We start from the raw sequence: 19,886 nt of genomic DNA on the forward strand, positions 1-19,886 counted from the left end.
CACTGTCCTGCGCCATGCGTTTTAAAGAATGAATTAGTACAGCTACTCTGTTCTCCAAATAAAATAAGAAATGCATACCGAACATTGTTATTTGGCACAGGTTTTAATTTACTGATAGCCTTTTGTTCTTCCTGCACTTCCTATCCAAGGCAGAAGCCTAAGTAAGCATCCTTGGTTCCTCCAGCACTGCCAAAATAAGGCTTCTCAGCCCCTTTTGAAAGAGGGGAGGGAACATACCTCCCTCCTCTCCTGTGCTTAAACAGGAGAAACTCAGGAGGACATCTGCAAGGACACCGATGTACTTTGGTATTTTTTGCCTTACAGAGGGCACCTGCAGTCCCTCCCATTCCTCCCCAAGGCAGCAGAAGAGCTGTGAGGCTCATTGCTGGGTAAGCACATGGGCTGTGCCAAGTCCCATTTCGACCTGTGCGAGTGCTGCCCTCAGATTTGCCCCCACGAAAAGGCTTCTGACCATCACAGAGCCACAAATGCCACTTCTGCCTCACAACTGCCCTTCAACATACTGAGCTTGGCAGCCCCTCCTTTCAAACACCACAACTCTGACTGTAATGGGAAATAACTGGGCCCCCCAAACAGCATCACTTGCTTGACTTTGTGTCCTTAAATGAAGTTGATGTTCTCAGGGGTATGCTCTCTGTCCTTTCATGCAATTGTACGTACAGGGTATGACCCTTCAGGAATGGATAGCTAAAGCATGCTGTGTGCTTAATTTTTTAAATCTGTGGACAGAGGTAATTGATCCTTGAACATACTCTGGTGTTCATGTGGTTACTACACCACACAGCTGCAGGATGCTTTATACCTTAGGATGTTGCCATTTGGCTGAATTACAGTTATGGGAAGCTTTGCATTTAAATTCTTAGTGTTATTACAGTTAGTTGCATTTAATTTGTGTTTATCCATAAAATAATTGGTTTTCCCTAAAGTAAGTAACAGAAATGCTTGGACACTTAAGAGGGTATTTAAACGTATCGCCTTTAAAACCAGATTGTGCTTCAAAATGAGCTGTGTCTCACCCAGGGGGCAAAGATGTTTGTTTGTGTTTTATTTTATTCCAGTTTGGGATTCACAACTCCTATTAACCTTTTCTGGTTTAAACTTCCTAGAGGCCTAAAGCAGGTGAGAATTAGGATTAACAATTGGTGCAAACTGTATCAAAATAGAGAGGATAATCTAAGTCCAGATCCTGAGCAGAAGGACACTCACTATCTTAACTTCACATAGTCCTCAGGAGCTAACAATTTGTATTAGCCAAAGATTTGGCTCTCAGTTCTGCATGTTTAAAAATAAAAATGGAATTTAGGAGCAATATATAGTGCAGAGAATACATGTTAAAATCGTATGAAATTGCTGCTTCATTTTAAGTGACTTGTGAAAGATTAGAGGCTTTCTGCTAACGATGACAAATTAAGGTCAAGCTTTTATCTAAGGTAAAGAATGGCAAGAGAAATGTTGATTCATTTTTCTTAGACCTGTACCACAACATAATAGAGTGAGCCTTGGAAGAGTACAAGGGCAAGCTCAATGTCCAGCACCTTTAGCAGTCTCCTCTGATACTAATTCTGTGTTGTTTTTCTTAAGAAAAGATTCACAGTCTTAGATAACATAAACAGGTACATACTGTGGGCACAAAGGGAGCTAAGCTTTGTATTTCTCTTTTTAGCCATATTATTTTGATACTCGGAACTATTATTGGGTCTTGTGCTTTGGTGACATTTAGAATGCCATGAGGAGATTTGAGTGCTGTCAAATAGCAGATTGACCCTATTGAAATGTTAAGCACAGCTTAAATGCATATGAGAGAGGGCTGAATAAAACAAGGGATGCAACTAATTCGGTAAGAAACCCTTCAGAATAAAAGCAGTGGGATTTACTTGTTTTGCCTCTGAATATTCTCATAAACACGAGCATTTTTACTTTCCTTACTATATTGCAGTTTTTCATGAGAAGTTATTAAAACGTCCTGTGTTTCTTAAAAAAATAAGTTAATTGCTTACAAAATAATTTAATTTACCTTTAGTTGTCCTCTCTGTAAATGAAATTTCAGATTTAAGTAGGGGTAAAAATCGGAAATTTTGAGTTCTACCACAGAAAACAGTTCATGACATTTTCCACATTAGCTTTCATTTCTCTTTAAGTTTATGTCTGAGCTGAAGCTCCACTAAACCCGACTCCAAAGTACTGTGAATAAATGTCAAAGGGAAAAAGAAAACCCAAACCAGCCAGTTTTCCTTAATTTAGGGTTTGAACTCGGTGCAGGAGCAGCGAGTTCTTGCCGAGGCTTTAATGTTAGGATGATTTGATGAGAATTAGGCTGTATTTACAGGCTTCGACACTGGTGGGTGCTAACATTTTTCTGCCCTGCGCCAGGAGCGCATCCAGTCAGTCGCTGCTCGCAGCGCTGCCGGGGCTGGGCAGCCTCAGCCGCAAACTTGGGCTTTGGCTCTGTTTGCCCTGGCTGGTTCGTGCGTTTGTTTGGTTTGAAGCAACGAGAGGAAATAGCAAGAGTTTTGTTTTTTTTACCTTGGGTGCTGTCTGTGGTGGGGCTGGCGTTCAGCCGCGCCTCGGTCGCGGAGCACCTGCCGTTCTCTTCGGCGCCTAACTGCAGGACAGGTTCATATCGCAATATGGCATCCAGGTCGTGGAAAAACTTCATGGTTTTAGTGGCATCCCCGGAGTTGTGGGCGTATTTAACCGTTCTGTATTCATACTTGAGGTTTTTGTACTTTGCCCGGCACTGCTTCCAATCCCTGCAAACTCCCAACTCCTGCAGCCTTTTGGCAATGTAGATGAAAATCCCTTTATTCCTCAGCGTCCCGCGGAGCTGCTTCCTGATGCTTTTCTCGGACCAGACGCTTAGCAAGGCTTTAACCTCCTCCTCAGTCCAGTGCTTCCCCACTCCACACTCCATGTTGAAAGTGACCTGGAAATGATTCACTATTTCTAGCCAAGATCTGGTTCCCTAGGCAACCAGGCGCCTGGTTGTCAGCGCCGCGCTCCGCCGCGCCGCCCCGAGCCGCTGCGGGCCCCGAGCACGGGCGGCCCCAAGGCCTGCGGGCGGCCGGAGCCCCGCGGAGCCCACCCGAGCCCTGGGCGGCCATTTCGCCTCGGGAGCCCGCGGGTCTCCCCGGCCTCACGCGAGAAACCGTGGCGGCATCGCCACCGTGGCGAAAAACACGGGTGTTTCTGGCGTCCTCTGAGGAGGAGCAGCACCTGTGTGGAAAAATGGGCTGGGGATGGGCTTGTGTGGGTGTCCTGCGTGGGCACCGCCGCGGCTCCTCGTGAGGCTGCAGTGCGGGTGGGTGGCAGCAGCGTGGGCATGACTCGAGCCTTCCTGCCGGGGGGTGTTTTAAAGCCGGGGGCCGCCCACGCGCGTTGTTAATGCTCATTAATTACTGAGCGATGATTTAATAAAACGCTCGCCTGTGGAGGATTCGCCAAAGTGGCGAAATTGCATAAGCTTTTTGCGCTTCCCTTCTGCTTGTGCTTACTTTTTGCCATTAGCGCTACAAGGAAGATGTAAGCTGCCTCCTTGCAAAGGCCCTTCACTCAGGATGCCTGCTTCTCTCACCGCTTCCTTGTGGAGGTGTTTAAAGGGACAGCATCGATACTGAAATGGGAATCGTCTGCAATACTGAATTGAAAGTCTCTGGATGCAGCAAATCAGTTAGTTTTAACGCCAGTCTTTGTGTTTATAGACGGGGCAATCTTCCTGAGTTAAAATAAACGTGTTTAGGAATGTCCTCGTTGTGGCGAAACAACCAGGGTATGTGTAGGGATCAATAACTTCAACCTCCTTTATTGAGGACAGGCTCCCTTCTTATACAGCAGCCCTACAAGCGGAGCTTTCCCAGCAGCTATTCATCGGTTAACAACTTTGCCCAGCAACAGCAAACATTTAGCAACTCCCATGTCTTCAGGGTTGGAGAACAAGCAGTTGGAGACAGCAAGGCGTCTCCTGAATCACCCTGCTTTGTTCTTCCTAACTTCTTCGCATTCCTCAGGGCCTCATCGTCACCAGCCCGATGTTATCGCCAGCCACGGGGCTCGTCGACCCCCATGGCGATCCTCCCACAGCTAGCTGTGCAAATGCCTGCTTGATTGCTTCAGTGCGAGAGTTCAAAAGCTTTCACACAGGTGATCAGTGACAGAGACAATGCATTCCCTTAAGCAAAAGCAGCAGTTTTAAGACAAAGCGCCCCAAACCCCGACAGAAATGCAGTAACGCTGGAGAGCCTACTGCTGGAGCCCGGAGTACCAGCACTGCAAAGTGGCTTTGCAGATTAAGCATCTGCTGTTATTTTATGCCCACACTGAAATCGGACTGCAGTAAGAGGCTGAGCCAGTGCTTATTAATGGAAAGATTCCCACTGAATTCAGTGGGCTTAGGCACAAACCTTATGTGACTGTTTGCAAATAAAGCGTATCACGGGCAAGAAACCAGTTTTGATTACAGGCATGTGAAATGAAACAATAAATAAACATACATTAAAATTTCATCTTGTGAAGAATGGGAAAACCCACCAATCTATAGTATGGTACAGCGTTTCATTCAAAGCATTTCATGTTTAATTGTATTTTGTCCACAGGGGCCAGGAGAGTGCTGGAATTGTGACAAGTGATGGAGAGTCATCCCAGGCATTCAAAGTGCACAAGGTAAAATGTAAATGCTTTGTAGATGCCCAACTGAGATGCACAGTTTGTTTCAGTGAGGAAACTGAATAGCTAAAAAGAGGGGAAGCATCATGTTTTGATTTTTTGTTTTTTTGTTTTTGCTTTGTCAGAGTGCTAATATCTAATTCTGTTATTTGTGCAATTTCTGACTTAAGTACGCGTTTAAAACAGACATGCCAATATTATCCCTGCTGCTTGTATACATGCACACAGCAGCAGACACACAGGTCCAGATCAGGCTATTGTTTTCCTATAAAAGTAGTTACCAAAGTCAACCTGCAGCTAAAGTGTTAACTCCAGAGATTTGGAAGAGTTCATCACAGCTTGAGAAAGAGAAAAGGAAAATAGTTACAGGTTCTGCACAAGCAAGTGGATGACATTCTTAGCTTAGTGAGAATCAAGGAAGTGGAAGCTACTGTACCCATAGGTGAAAATGAACAAAATAAATGATTGAATGGAGACCTGAGAAGGTCACCCAGTCTTTCTCAAGCTGAGAGAATCCCCAGGGATGTAAAACAAACAAACAAACAAACAAACAAACAAAAACATAAAATGGCCACAGCCTCTGAAGTATTATGCCTGGAGAATCCCTGCATTTTCTGAGACTGGTTTTGCTCATTCTGTTTTGAATAGTGATCAGGAAAAAATTATCATCAGCCTATTAAACACTGGAAGAGCAGCATATAGGAAATAAAACTATTTCAGCAGACAAAACCACAGGGCAGTTCTTGATGCCAGTGCACTCTCTAACCACAGTCCGAAAGCAATTTGTTTTCATGTTCAGGGGTCTCTGAGGGAGATTAATTAAGCTGTTCAAATCAGTGTAAGAGTAAGAACCATTTTGTTGCAGCAGCATGTGTATAAATGTGTGACTGCTGAATGCCTCGTGCACAGTCTTGTCTCTTGAGCGTCATGTTTGTCGCCTCTTCTGGAATTTCCCCCCCTCCTATCCATTACTTGCAGCCTGATCCTCCCCCCTACACACTTTTAAATGCCAGTTTTCTGAACTACTGCACCGTGTTGTCTGTTTTTCATTCCCGCTCCTGCTTGGGTTTCAGCTTTCCTTAAGGTTAACAGAAATTGCAACTTCCTTTTAAAGTGAGCTTTAAAAGATAAATCCTGTAGTAAAAGATATTTCTCAGAATGAACTTGTAGCAGCCAATACAATAAGCAGTAGAGTTTCCATGTTAGTGAGCTGACATACTTGGCTGTCATCTAAGAATTTAATTGACTGTCATTGTATCAGCTTTGATATTTTAAGAGTTGCAAAGCGTGTGATGGTTTCTTATATCCTTGAAATACCTTTCCCAGCTACATCACTTTTAAAAACCATAATAACCACAGTGTAATAAAGAGCCTGTGGAGTACAATAGATATGACGTGTAATCCTAGAAACAATGCCAATGTAACAAGCATTTGGATCTGTTACACCAGTGGAAATAAGTTTACAAGTCTGACTTATAAACTAGATCATAAAAACAAACAAACAAACAAACAAACAAACAAAAACAGTGAAGATGCTACTGTGTCCATTTGTCCTCCAACCCCCGGCTGACTATTCTTAGCAGAGACAAGAGAATGGAAAAGGTGCCTGCTGCTCACTGCATCGATTTACAACCCAGTGCGTTACTGCAAACTCACCTTTGTCAACAGCTTAAGCCAATGCACGTATTAGAGTACGAACTGTACTGCCTATGGCACGGGTATGTGCTCCTTTCTGATTGTTGCTGGCCTTTGACAACGGATTTATAGCCCTTGACAAAGGCTGTTAATCCATTGTTTTAAACTCTCCCAGAAGACTCATCCAGATTTGTCTGTTGGAGCCTTTCAGCTAGACTTGTGCAAGAAAACATTAGTGTCATAGCTGAACTGGCTCAGGATGTGGAAAAACTTAAATCTCTTGTATAGATGTAGTGATGTCAACAGCAGAAAGGCTTTGTCTGACTTTTGCGTGCTTGAATATGCAGAAAAATCTATATTGAAGTAGCTATATTATCATGTTCTGGTATGTACCAGGCTTCATGTAATACAGATGTCAGATCGTCTTCACTGGGAACTCTTTATACTGGTGCAATTCACGTTCACTGTCCCACACCAGCAATCTAAATCAGCAAAATATTTCAAGCTGCATTTTAAAGATTATGTATTTGTGTCAGCAATTCTGTTTTAAAATAGCATTGCTTGTTTAAGCTATAGCAATGCTTCAAATAGCCACATCCATTGACATTGGACCTGTGAAATGCCAGATGTGTCAGGATAAAACTGGCCAAAGTAAAAAAAGAACGTGACTGTATTTCTGTACATGATACAGACTCTGGGCAAGCTTCATGTCATCTGTGAGACAACAGATGATACTTGATCTGGCACAAAGTTTGCTGAACCATTCAAGTAAACTTATACTAGTTTGACTGTTTGAGGCACCAATTTTTTAACATGACAGTTAAATATCCTAAAACCACATGCAAACACAGCCTTTCAGTATTCTGACTCTATACCAGTTGCAGAATAAAATATCCTAAAGCTTGGCTTTAAGCTGCTTTGATTGAGCTCTGAAAACATATTTACTTCTTCTCTGTCTCATCCCACTGTCTTGTACCCACAGCATAGGCTATGGAACCATTCATGACATTCCAGTCTCTCCCGTATATCTGTGCAGATCCTAGGAGTGTTGTTACCATGTGTGATTTCATGTATATCACAATTACTATGCATGATAGAGAAACTGAGGCTTAGAAGGATGTAAATACTTTCCACAGGCAGCAGAAAAAGCAGGGCTTGTAGGAGGGTTTGGAATCCAGTCTTGATTTCCTCTCTGTGTGCAGGTGTGTTTTTTTTTTCAGACTATTCTTGCTGCTAAATTGTGTTTGTTGCCAAAAGAAGCTCCTGATGGCTCACTAAAAAGCCTTGACGCATTTCTGCTTTAGACAGAAGGCAACCTGGATGTATGAAAAGTTTGTTTCAAGTAAACAGAAAAAAAAAAAGCTCTAGAAAAAAGCTTTGTTCCTAATATTGGCAGGAATGACTGCAATCTGATAAATGTTGTCATAGACCCAGTATAGAAGTAAATCAAATATACTGCTAACTTGTAAATAGTATTCCCTAAGTAGAATTTCCTTCTTGCAACTTTTTTTTTCTTCTTTAAACACCACAACAGTTCAGTAGTGTTTTTCAGAAAATGCATTTTTAGTCAGGGAATAGATCGTTCTGTGAAAACCCTCAGCACAACAATGTAAAATGCTTTGTTTAAAAACAGCAGTAATGGGATCTGACACAGCACTGTGATACCTACTCAGCTTCTTTCTTTCCTGTGGCTTTCAGGTTACTTCCCCTTCTTGCAGGGTTTTAGTGCAGTACCAAAAACAAACACAAGAAGCAATGAGCCAGTTGCCAGAAAAACAAAACAGAACAATTTTCTTTTCTTTTTCTCCCAAAGGGAATGGGTCTTATAAATCACGTGTTCAATGCAGACAGCCTGAAGAAGCTGTATGTGTCAAACCTTGGTATTGGGCACACCAGGTACTCTACCTCCGGGATCTCCGAGCTGCAGAACTGCCAGCCTTTTGTTGTAGAAACTCTTCATGGCAAGATCGCTGTGGCACACAACGGTGAGCTAACAAATGCCGTGCGACTGAGGAGGAAGGTCAGTATCTCCCCTGGGAAGCTCCAGCATAATTTATGTCTGAGGCAGCAATGAGCACAAACTTTGCTATGATATGTGCTTAATACCAAACTGCTTGGTGTAGTGAAGGGGAACCATAATCAAAATAGATAATTTTGGGGAAAAAACTCCTGGAGAGAGGAGGCATTTGTAACCATCACAGGGGAAAACTCAACAGTCCTCTGGACTGATGGTCACATTGCTGTTTGACAAGTGAGAAAACTATCTCAGCCATAACAGGGGATCTTGGCTTGAAGCTCTCGTTTGTTATGGCTGACAGAAGCAGAAAATCATATGCTTAGAGTTAGGAGAGGCATAATAATAAGGTGAAGTAATTGTAATATGAAATGTTCTTGTTTGGAATATTGTCTTTATTTGTATTTCTGGCTTGCAAAATTCATCATGAGCACTGTCAGGACATAAACACATAAGGAGATCATCAAACACCAGATTTTGTAGTATGTTTGGCTGCAAGGGTATGTGTTAAAGAACCTGTTTAAAATCTAGCAGATGTTTCATTGTGAAATCTGTTCTATCATAAGTTCCATCCAAAAGCTAGAGGACATACTTTTGCTTTGCAGCAAGGCAAACATATGACATGCCTAAAGTAACCTACTCCATCTTTAATCAGATTAACAAGCGTACTTAATGGATGAGAGAAAAAAACAGTGGGGAGGAAATATAGACGGAAAGTGGAGAATCTAGGTTACTTGAGATTTAGAATGACTTCTAAAGATAAAATCCAGTAACTGTAGTGCATGCAGCACTGAATGGCTTGTTAATAGTTGGCTGAATACACTGCAGATTCTCATCTTCCTTAGATGCATAAATATACCAGGATAGAACAATTTGACTGACCTGGTCTAGCAAACCCTAGGAAAAAATGTGGGATTTCAGCTTTTTAATTCCACTCCACTTTCCTTCATACCTCTTTTATTTTTGCTTTGTGCCCTGACCACCCTTCTGTCTTGATGTCTCTCTTCTCTTTCTGTATCTTCTATAGGTAATTTCATATTTTCCGCCATGCATATTTTACCTCTCTTCCCAGAGCAAGCAGAACAAGTTGATTAAACGGCCCAAATGTGACTTTATGTCCTGAATACTTTTGGCTGCACATGAAGCGAAAGAATGAGATAGAAAGGGAGAAATGCAGTTCCAGACATAGATGATTGTACCAGTTCCTTTTACATATTGAAAGTTGACTTTATGATGATCTAATCGTCTAAAGCACTGATATGTTTGAAATATTTGTTCATTGTACCAAAGGTATTGTTAAACTAAAATCCAAGCAGTGTTATGTGAGATCATTTTTTTTTAGTGCTGGTAACACTTTTGTTTTGTGTCTTAAAAGCTTATGCGGCATGGTGTAGGACTGTCGACCAGTTCTGACAGTGAATTGATCACCCAGCTGCTGGCTTTCACACCTCCTCTAGAAAATGATGACACTGCTGATTGGGTAGCAAGGTGAGGAGGACAGGGTTCAGAATCAAGAACAGCAATCTGTTCTCAGCATGGCGTACAACACATGAGTATGTTCACTTATGTCTCCTTGCAGAATAAAAAATTTAATGAATGAAACTCCAACTTCTTATTCATTGCTAATTATGCATAAAGACATAATTTATGCAGTACGTGATCCGTATGGAAATCGTCCACTCTGCATTGGTCGTCTTATTCCAGTGGGGGACATGAATGGAAAAGGTAAACCATGCATATATATTCGTACACATATATATACACACATTTAAATATATGTATAGTTTGTGCATTAAGTCATCAATATAAGTAATTACAGCTGCATTTACTGAGGTGGAAGTAGGAATACTGGATGCAAAAGTCAGTTTTTAAAATTCAAAACAAAAGTGGTGTAAGGAAAAGATAATTTGTAGGAAGTTGGCAAATGTCTTTTCTGCTCCCAGCAACAGTGAATCCGTGTTGCCTGCTGACAGTGTCAGAATTAGGCAGGCCAACTGTAATAGAATGTTTGTGAAAATCTAACTAAACTCTTACCATCTCAATGGGAAAGCAAGGATGAACAGAATCACAGCTGGGGTTGGAAGGCACCTTGGAGGTGACCTGCTCCAGCCTGCCTGCTCATGCAGAGCCACCAGGAGCTATTTGCCCAGGACTATATCCAGCCCAGAAACAAGTCTGTTTTCTTTTGGCTGTGATAAGATGGTGAAAAAGTGTTGAATAACTGGCAATGTATTTCTAACTTCCAAGCACTCCTAGTCACGCTTCGTTTGGTAATGGAACACTATAAAATCAATTGATGGGAAAAAGTCCTTGGAGCTCTTGTTTAGCCTGCAAATCAACATGTTCCCTGAAGTGAGATTAAAATCTGTTCATTTGTTTGAAAATAAAATAATTCAAAGGCAAACAAGTAAATGCTTTCATAGCTTCAGAAAACCTGGTAAATTAAAACAAAAGGAAAATTATCAAGATTATTATCAACACCAATACCCTGTTCTGTAGTTTAATCTGTCCTGTGCCTATACTCTTCTTATTGGAGTTCAATTCAGTATCCATTGTAGTCAAATGATCTATCTGTTGATGCATTTAACATGGGAAAAGAAAGGAATTTCTTGTCCAAATAAAAGTAACTATGTATATCTAAAGCGATTGAACTAGAATTGGGCAAGTCTGAAATACTGCAGAAATCACATCTGAACTGTCTCTCTTTGTGAACCATGGATATGATGCTGTTACTTCCTGTTCTGCCTAGAACAAGTCTATGATGCTTTCATTTTTTTAAATAATATTAAAAAAACTTTGGAATGCTAAACCTTATTGTTAGAACTCACAACAATTTGCAGTTGTGCACTTGGCAAGCCAGGTACTGCGTTAAGATATGCAATGTGTGTAGTGGTAATGGTTAGTTGTGGAATCTAACTATAACTGAAATCTTTTATTTCAGGAAAGGATAACAGTGAAACAGAAGGATGGGTAGTCTCCTCTGAATCCTGTAGCTTTTTATCTATTGGTGCAGAGTAAGTGCTCCAATTCTCACTTTATCTGAAAGCTCTCCTCAAGCAGCAAATCAACATTAAATCTCAAACTGCCAAATATCATAATCTTTAACAAGGTGAAAGATATGAAAGATTAGGTTGTTGAGCTGTTTAGAGGTTTTTTGCCAATTGTCTTTTGTCAGGTTATTTTCTTGATTGGATTAATGTAAAGGAAGCTAAGTAATTATGTGTTCAGAAAGTAATGGTAAAGACAACTTCAAGGATGCTTCTTCCTTGTTGCATTAAATCTAATTATCTGTATACTTCTTAATTTTAGCCTAGTTAGCAGCAGAATTCTTGTATTATAAAATAATCTTTCAGCTACAGAAAAGGCTGCATTGGTAGCTCACAGGTTGCACTCACCTGAGATGCAGCATATGCTGCCTGACAGGCCTCATTTTAAAAAAGTGACAGGCACTTGAAATTATTTCCATGTGTGGAAATTCATGTTAGAGCCAACACAAGAGATGACAGTCACATTACTTCCCTAGCTAAGACACTGAAAAGAAAGGTGGGATACTCACTGGGAGACGTCAAACAAGTCTTAGTAAGTTTGGAATAGAAGACAGTGGTGAAATAAACAGAAGTAAAGGAAGAATGATTATGAGGAAGGACATTTCATTTCATACTCAAACATTATAAAAAAGTGCATTTGGGTACAACACTAATATGTACATTTGGATCCTCTAAATAAAAAGCATTGAAAAACTGCATTAAGACCACAAGCACTGAATAAAAAGAGATGTAAAGCAAAACCAGGAAACAATGTGACTGCGCTTTACTAGTCTTATTCCATTCTGTGATGTTGTATTGTAGGCATGTTGTTCTGTGTTCTTTGCACTAGCCTACATCTCACATATGGGAATAATACCATAATGCTGTTGTACTAGTTAAAATATTAATTTACTGTTGTCTGATATTTATTCAGGCTGTTTTGTCTTAGCATGTTGGTCTAGATCAGATCCTAAGGTAGAAGCAAAATACCATGTTAGCATGTTCAAAAGCAATTTTCCTGTCAATAGAGTTTATATTTTAAAACTACCATTCAGGTTCGGAACATTTCTAAGTGCTGTATTTCTCTTTCAAGGTACTACCGTGAAGTCCTTCCTGGAGAGATTGTTAAAATATCCAGGTACGATGTCCAAACACTGGATGTGGTACCACGACCTGAAGGAGATCCATCAGCGTTCTGCATCTTTGAATATGTTTATTTTGCAAGACCAGACAGTATCTTTGAAGGTAAGAAGATGTAACATACAAAGCCACTGCCTCCCAAATAATGGGAGATTGCATTTTCAAGGACAATTGATTCTACAAAGCGTCGGGGATCATAGCAGGGTGACACTGAACATGAATTTCCAGAGCAGGGCTGGGACTGGGTAGGCTTGCGCAGTTCTTGAGGACATAAAACTCTTCTGTTCCTGTCTGTGTATACAGCTTCAGTCAGGCCTGCCTGTATAGCCTTATGGAAAGGATGAAAAGAGCCACAAACATGGCTAAGGTAGAGGAAATAACCCTTAAAATCGAGAGCATTAAGGAAGGAACTGTATTAGTTCTTGGAAAACCTTTTAAAAATCAGACCTGTGAAATAAAATCTGCAGAACAACTTCATATTAGTGTTTTCTTTGCAAGAAAGGGTTATTTCAGGAAGATGCTTTTAATATAACTGAAATCTATGCTTTATCCAAGTACTTGAGGCTGTCAGTCTGATGCCTTTATTACTACTTCAGTAGAAGCCCCTGAAAATTGCCTTAGTGACAAGATACTAGCGAAGATGCTCATACCTAGCACTGTCCTCACTTCTCTCATGTTCCCTAGTAATGTCCTCTGTAATCTTTACCTTGCCCTCATCTCACCATGCCTTCAGTTCCCTCTCCTGGTCCCAGACTTTTAGGACCTTAAAAGCTCCTGAGGCCTCTTCTGGGAGTGTTGCCATGGGGGTCGAGGAGCCCCATGGTTGGCGATAGCATCAGGCTGGTGATGATGAAGCCACGAGGAATGTAAACAAGTTAGAAGGAACAAAGAAGGTTATTCAGGAGACGCCTTGCTGTCTCCAACTGCTTGTTCTCCAACTCTTAAAAACATGGAAGTTGCTAAATGTTTGCTGTTGCCGAGCAAAGTTGTTAACCGATGAATAGCTAGTGGGAAAGTACCGCTGTAGAGCTAATGGTATGAGGGAGCCTGTCCTCAATAAAGGAGGCTGAAGTTATTGATCCTTACACATACCCTGGTGTCCATGTGGTCATTACACCATAAATGGCACCCAAACAGGGACCAGAAGGACAGGGACCGGCTAACAGAACAGGAACAGGGACTAGGTAACAGAACAGGGACAAAAACAAAAACTCAATTAACAGGGACAGGCTAGCAGAACAAGAACAGGGACACTAATCGCCTCACGAAGATGAACCCAGCAAGCTGAAAGGAAACGCACCTGAGCTGAAAGGAAGGTCAAGCTGAAAGAAGCATTGAGCTGAGAGAAGAATACCCGTGTACACAATCACCTCTCACTGGCCAAAGGAGCTGGTCCAAGATGGGTGTCAGCACAATGGGTCCGTCCGTCTGTCTCAACTTCTGCCTCAACATGATCACAGCAGTCTCCTCAGAGCTTTAGCTTCCAGCTCAACCAAAAAAACAACGTATGGGAGGGTCCTGCTGGTATATGCAGCATCCACAAACTGGGGCTCCAGGAGCTGGAGGGGCAGCCAGAGCTCCCCGCTGGGCAGCACTCAGTGCCTGCCTCTCCCAGGGATGCGGTTACAAAGTTTGTTAAAGATAGGATTAGTATGGCTGATAGTTTTTCTCTGTGTCTTAATTTGTGCTAATCGTGCTTTCTTTGTTAATAAAAAAGGGGGAGATGTGGGAGTATTGCCACAGGGGTCGACGAGCTCCCTGGCTGGTGATAACATCGGACTCCTGACTATGAAGTCCTGAGGGATGTAAACAACTTAGGAGGAACAAAGAAGGCTGATTCAGGAGACGCCTTGCTGTCTCAAACTGCCTGTTCTCCAGCCGTTAAGATTGCTGAAGCTATTGATCCCTAAACATACCCTGGCGTCCATGTCGTCATTACACCACAGCCTCTCCCTGCCTTCCTGAATGTGGGGTGAAGTTCACCGACTGGCTCAAAGTTGTAACAGTACAGGCAGACAGCATGATTGCACAAACTTTGCTTAAGAAAACAGCTAAACATAGGATATGCACACTGTGAATGTCGCAGGAATAATTTTCTTTTTTTTTCCTCCTGTAACATCCACAAGTCTTTTAGTTACCTGATAAGGGCAAAATAGATTTTAACTCTATGTAGTGGTATGAATGTGAATGTTAGAATAGAATATGACATTATGGGAAGAACTAAAAAACTACCTCATGTGAATGACTGCTTCATATTTCTGGAGCTTTTCTCACTGACTTCTATGCCCGCAAGTTGCCACAGAAATGTATACAGCAAACAAAGGTAATCTGAATTATGAATACTAGGAAAAACTCTTCTTGCTGTTCTTAGGTCAAATGGTGTATTCAGTCAGGAGGAGATGCGGTCAGCAACTTGCTATTGAAGCACCTGTGGAAGCAGACCTAGTCAGCACCGTTCCAGAGTCTGCAACCCCAGCAGCTCTGGGCTACGCTCAAAAGGTTTGTGTTTGTATTTTTTTCAAGCACATTTACACGTATCTCTTTTTGTAATGGAGTATTTCATTATGCGCCACTGGAATTTGGTACTGATGAAGCTTTGTATCTACTGAGTCATGTGCACTTGTTTTTTTGTCATTATTCCACTATATTAAGGTATTCCAAAGTTTTTTGGTTACTGGGAAGTCCTTATTAAATACAATGGCTGCTTCGAAATACAGTAACTGAGAATAACCAGTTTTATAGATACTTATTCCTTTTAACTGTCTCCTGTTGATAGTGTGGACTACCATACGTTGAAGTACTCTGTAAAAATCGGTATGTAGGAAGAACATTTATCCAGCCAAATATGAGGTTACGGCAGCTTGGTGTTGCAAAGAAGTTTGGCGTTCTGTCTGACAACTTCAAAGGCAAGCGAGTTGTTATCATCGACGATTCGATTGTGAGGGGCAATACCATTTCACCCATCATAAAACTACTACGGGAATCAGGAGCTAAAGAGGTAAGTTTGTTTTTAGTCAGTAAAAAAAAAAAACACTGACTGTTTTTAGTCAGTACAGTACAGATGTAAATACAAGATTGATGGAGGGTCTCGTATTTTTTAACTGAAATAGACTGTGCAAGTCTGTTAGTGGAGCAAAAATATTTTGTGTGATGTTTGATTTTGTAAATTGAAACATCTGCATCAAGGATTGAATGCCACAGAAAAGCAAAATCTTATCCTAATATTAGGAAATATTGTAACAGTACAATCTAAAATGGTCTTTATCTCTCTTCCTGCATTGGCATCTGAAAAAAAAATGTTATTTTAACTCTTCCATGACTTCAGTCTAGTGCTGTGTTCCTTTCTTCATAATCATTTTGTATAACTTGGACTTATATTTACTTATGATCTGCTGACCTTCACTTCATAGAACTCTTTTGAAACTATTTTTATTCAGGTACACATCCGTGTGGCTTCACCTCCCATAAGGTTTCCTTGTTACATGGGAATAAACATTCCAACAAAAGAAGAACTGATTGCCAACAGACCTGAGTTTCACGACCTTGCAAACTATATAGGTAAAGTTTTGTTTGTTTGTTTGTTTGTTTTGAGAGTTTTCGCTTGTAGGCATTTATTGACTGCATCAAAATAAAGTACAACAAAACAAGGCGAGAGTGGTAAAACGGGATGAAAAAAATCATAACAGTTGACACATTAGAACTCTGCATTGTCTGTTTCCTATGGATCAAACTTAGTTGTGTATTTTAACACAGTACATTATATTTCTTTGAACAATATAAAGCATTAGAGTAATTTCCTAAGTTACAAATAAAGTATAACACAGCTTTCTGATATGTATTGCTTCTGCTGGGAAAATTTACAACACAGAGCTACTGCAGGGAAAATATCAGAAAGAAAATAAATGATGAAAATCTGTTGCATAATGAAAAACTAATGTAGTTTCACTTCTATGACATTCATAAAAATTTGTTCTGAATTTGTAAATTCCCACTGGTGTTTCTACAAATTTAAATTTATGTAAATAATTTTAACTGCATTACATGATACTTTACTTTGAAAGTAATCATTTGAAACTAATCAAAGAATGTTAATTAAATACATTCTCAAATCTCTAGAATGAGTCATGTTTACAGCAGAACAAAGAACCAACAGCTTATGTTCTTGTGATGTGGTAAATAATGTGCCTTCATGGGGATATCAGTAATAGAAATCATGTGAAGTTCTGCGAGTGAGAAGATCTGCTCTATAGCTTCTTGTGCTGCAAAATATTTAAAAAATGTTTTAAGAATATACCTGTGGTTGGAAACTTTAAACTAAGAGTTCTTGTGTAAATACTTTGTCTAATCTTGCAATGAGTTCTTTTCCCCAAAATTATTGTCATGAAGGCATGTTGAAATACTTCAAGTTTGTAGTATCTCATATTTAAGAAGTATTCATTCACAAAACAGTGAGTGTAACTGATAAGGTAATGATCTGAGTAGGCTGTCATCTGTCTTTCCTACTGCTATATGAGCTGCATGCTGTTTTTTTGTTTTGTTTTGTTTTGTTTTGTTTGTTTGTTTGTTTGTTTTAACATGATGCTCTTCTGCTCCTCCAAGTTCCAATAAGAGTATATAAGTCCTAGGTGTTTAGATTGGGAAGCATGAGCCACACGACCACCGTAGGGAGTTCAGAGGGTCTTAAGACACACTCTGGATTCTGTTTGAATTTTTGCAGTATGTTGGGCTAACAGACCCCAACTCAGCGCCTTCTGTCTACATTTCAGTGAATCTGCTCCCTGTGCAAATAATTTGAGAGGGCAAGGCTTGTCATGATCTTACAATTTTTCATAACCATTTTGTAGGTGAGGTTATTCACCTTGCATCGTAATCCATACAACAATGCGACTGCATTTCCTAGGAGCATAGGAGCATCACATTTGGTACACTATCGCAGCTTTTAACAGATGAATTCTTTATTTCCTCTAGGGGCAGACAGTGTTGTCTACCTTTCCGTGGAAGGGCTGGTATCATCTGTGCAAGAAAGCATCAGAGCAAGACAAGAGAATGAGAACAGCCTTAAAACCCAGAAATCACGTGTTGGAAAGATTGGTCATTGCACTGCATGTCTCACTGGAGAATATCCCGTAGAGCTAGAATGGTGAATTTTTAGTGGATGCACATGGGTTCATCATTGTTGAATGTACTTTTTGCCAAGATGCCTTCTTGCTAATAGCCTTCTTACATTTAGGTAATATGTAAAGCTTATTATAGTTGACTGATTACTGTTAGTAAAATACATCTTTATTGGTAAAGACTTAGAGAGTCTGTGCTGACGAAAACTATGTAAGCAGATTGAAATACAAAATCATATAGTTTTGATGTACGGTCGTGCCTTCTATTTTCTCATAAAATATTGCAAAAACCAAAGTGTTTATAATTATGTAACAATGCCAGAGCTTTTTGTTTCAGTCTCACCTCAAATGTGAGATATCCCTGTCAGACTTGTTCACAAAGTACAAATTATCGGTCATGTGGTGTAATTTCAAATTAATCTAAACCTTTAAGCAAAAAGGATGTGAAGCTTGCTTTCCTGTTTTGGAAAAAAATACCAGATTCTAAAGAGTCTTCTTGTTTCCTCAGCAGTTCTTGCTTAGATTTCTTAAAAATAGAAGTACCTGACTTTTGCATATATAACTAAATGGCTATTATTAATCAAGCCCTTTGTAACTAAGTTTCCAGATTCTATAAATGTAAGGTCTAGCACATGATTTGAAAAAATGAATACTCAGGGAAATGCTCAGCCAAAAGCTTTTTTTAGGTTTATAACTTCAAAATTCTTTTTTTTGAATTCCGCTCTAAATCACAGAACTGTAGAATGGTTTGGGTTGGAAGTGACCTTAAAGACCATCTAATTTCAACCCCCCACCATGGGCAGGGACACCTCCCACCAGACCAGACTGCCCAAAGCCCTATCCAGCCTGGCCTTGAGCACCTCCAGGGATGGGGCATCCACAGCTTCTCTGGGCAACCTGTGCCAGTGCCTCACCACCTTTACAATAACAAATTTCCTTGTAAAATCTAATCTAAATCTACCCTTTTAGTTTTATAAAGCATTCCGCCTTGTCCTATCACTATGTGCCTATGTAAAAAGTCACTATCATTTTTATCACCTTCTTTTTTAAGCCCCCTGGAAGGTTGCTGTAATGTCTCCCCAGAGCCAGGCTCACGGCCCCAGCCCTCTGCCTGTCTTCATAAAATAGGTGCCTCCAGCCCTTTCATCATCTTCGTGACCCTCCTCTGGACTTACTCCAACAGGTCCATGTCCTTTTTGTGCTGAGGGCCCCAAAGCTCTGTGCAGCACTTCAGGTGGGGTCTCACAAGGGCAGAGCAGAGAGGCTCAATCCTGTCCTTCCCCCTGCTGGCTGTGCCGCTATTGATGCAGCCCAGGATGCAGTTGGCATCCGGGCTGCAAGCGCACAATGCCAGCTCATTTCCAGGTTTTTGTCCACCTCTCTTCAGGTGCTTTCACCAGATGGTAATAGGATGTGGAAGGAGAAAAATCTTTGGCAGTGCCATTTGTTTTATTTTCTGTTTCACATCTTGTGTTCTTCAGGACAAATCCTGACAACCTCTGAAGTCTGAGCTATATGTGCTTTATAGATGTCAGTGTCCAAACTTAACTCAAAAATAAAAGTCGCTTTCTTAACAGTGAGAATGATAGATCAACTGAAGGTTATCAGTTGTTCTGGGTATACTCTTATTTTCCTACATTACTGCTGTTATTATAAATGTAATGTTTTTTCTTAAAAAAAGTTTTGAAGAACCATTAGGTATTGAATGCCTTGTATGTTTTAATCAGTAACGATTACGGTTACTTGTATACATAAAGATCACTTCACAACGAACCACTACCTGAAAGGGAAGAGCACCTTTCAAAAATATTGCAAATTTACGCACAATTGTAAAAATATTTTGTATACCTCGTTTTTTTCACTGAATACCAGAAATTTAATTTTAGGTTTTCTATTTAATGTTGTATATTTTGGCCTTACAATTGTTTGTGACACTGTTGCAACAAGAAAGAAAAATAAAAGTTTAAGAAATTCTTCCTTCCCAATCTTACACATAGTGGAGAATTACAGTACTTGACATTAAAGTCAGAAGAGAGCTTTCTTATGTGGGATCTGTAGCAACTGTGCCTGATACACAATCACAAAACAAAAGTCCCAGTTCAAGAAAGCATTTAAGCACATTTTGTGGAAGTAAGACTGAACTTTGTGCAGGTTCTCGTGCAATCAGAATCTACATGCAGTCAAGTTTATGGGAAAATCTCTTTCATTGTGAGAATCATGCCCTTCACCAAAGCCCAGATCCACATATTAGGAGAGGTATTTAGATCTTACCTAATT

The 19,886-nt window shown here is 40.5% G+C and overlaps 2 protein-coding genes across 10 annotated transcripts in view; one reads left to right on the plus strand and one right to left on the minus strand.

Annotated features, from left to right (window-relative positions):
- PAICS (phosphoribosylaminoimidazole carboxylase and phosphoribosylaminoimidazolesuccinocarboxamide synthase) overlaps positions 1–3,152 on the minus strand; it is a 39,490-nt gene extending 36,338 nt beyond the window's left edge. For 7 of the 8 annotated variants that reach the window (XM_027457045.3, XM_072037597.1, XM_072037599.1 and 4 more), the window contains exon 1: positions 2,545–2,944. In XM_027457045.3, coding sequence (XP_027312846.3) covers positions 2,545–2,932 — 388 coding nt within the window. In that variant the 5' untranslated portion in view covers positions 2,933–2,944. Of the gene's footprint in view, positions 1–2,544 lie in introns of all 8 variants that reach the window. The other variant, XM_072037598.1, reaches the window with a different exon arrangement.
- The window catches only part of PPAT (phosphoribosyl pyrophosphate amidotransferase), a 47,175-nt gene extending 27,576 nt beyond the window's left edge, over positions 1–19,599 (plus strand). Inside the window, exons 1-11 of one of the 2 annotated variants that reach the window (XM_072037601.1) lie at positions 3,188–3,319; positions 4,611–4,677; positions 8,129–8,335; positions 9,705–9,817; positions 9,909–10,054; positions 11,271–11,343; positions 12,449–12,600; positions 14,867–14,994; positions 15,272–15,493; positions 15,933–16,053; positions 17,464–19,599. In XM_072037601.1, the coding sequence (XP_071893702.1) occupies positions 3,258–3,319; positions 4,611–4,677; positions 8,129–8,335; positions 9,705–9,817; positions 9,909–10,054; positions 11,271–11,343; positions 12,449–12,600; positions 14,867–14,994; positions 15,272–15,493; positions 15,933–16,053; positions 17,464–17,639 (1,467 nt within the window). In that variant the 5' untranslated portion in view covers positions 3,188–3,257 and the 3' untranslated portion in view covers positions 17,640–19,599. Of the gene's footprint in view, positions 1–3,187; positions 3,320–4,610; positions 4,678–8,128; positions 8,336–9,704; positions 9,818–9,908; positions 10,055–11,270; positions 11,344–12,448; positions 12,601–14,866; positions 14,995–15,271; positions 15,494–15,932; positions 16,054–17,463 lie in introns of those variants that run through there. The other variant, XM_038178494.2, reaches the window with a different exon arrangement.
- Positions 19,600–19,886: the final 287 nt, after the last annotated feature.

This window comes from Anas platyrhynchos, chromosome 4 (assembly GCF_047663525.1).
Source record: "Anas platyrhynchos isolate ZD024472 breed Pekin duck chromosome 4, IASCAAS_PekinDuck_T2T, whole genome shotgun sequence".
NCBI classification, from domain to species: domain Eukaryota; kingdom Metazoa; phylum Chordata; class Aves; order Anseriformes; family Anatidae; genus Anas; species Anas platyrhynchos.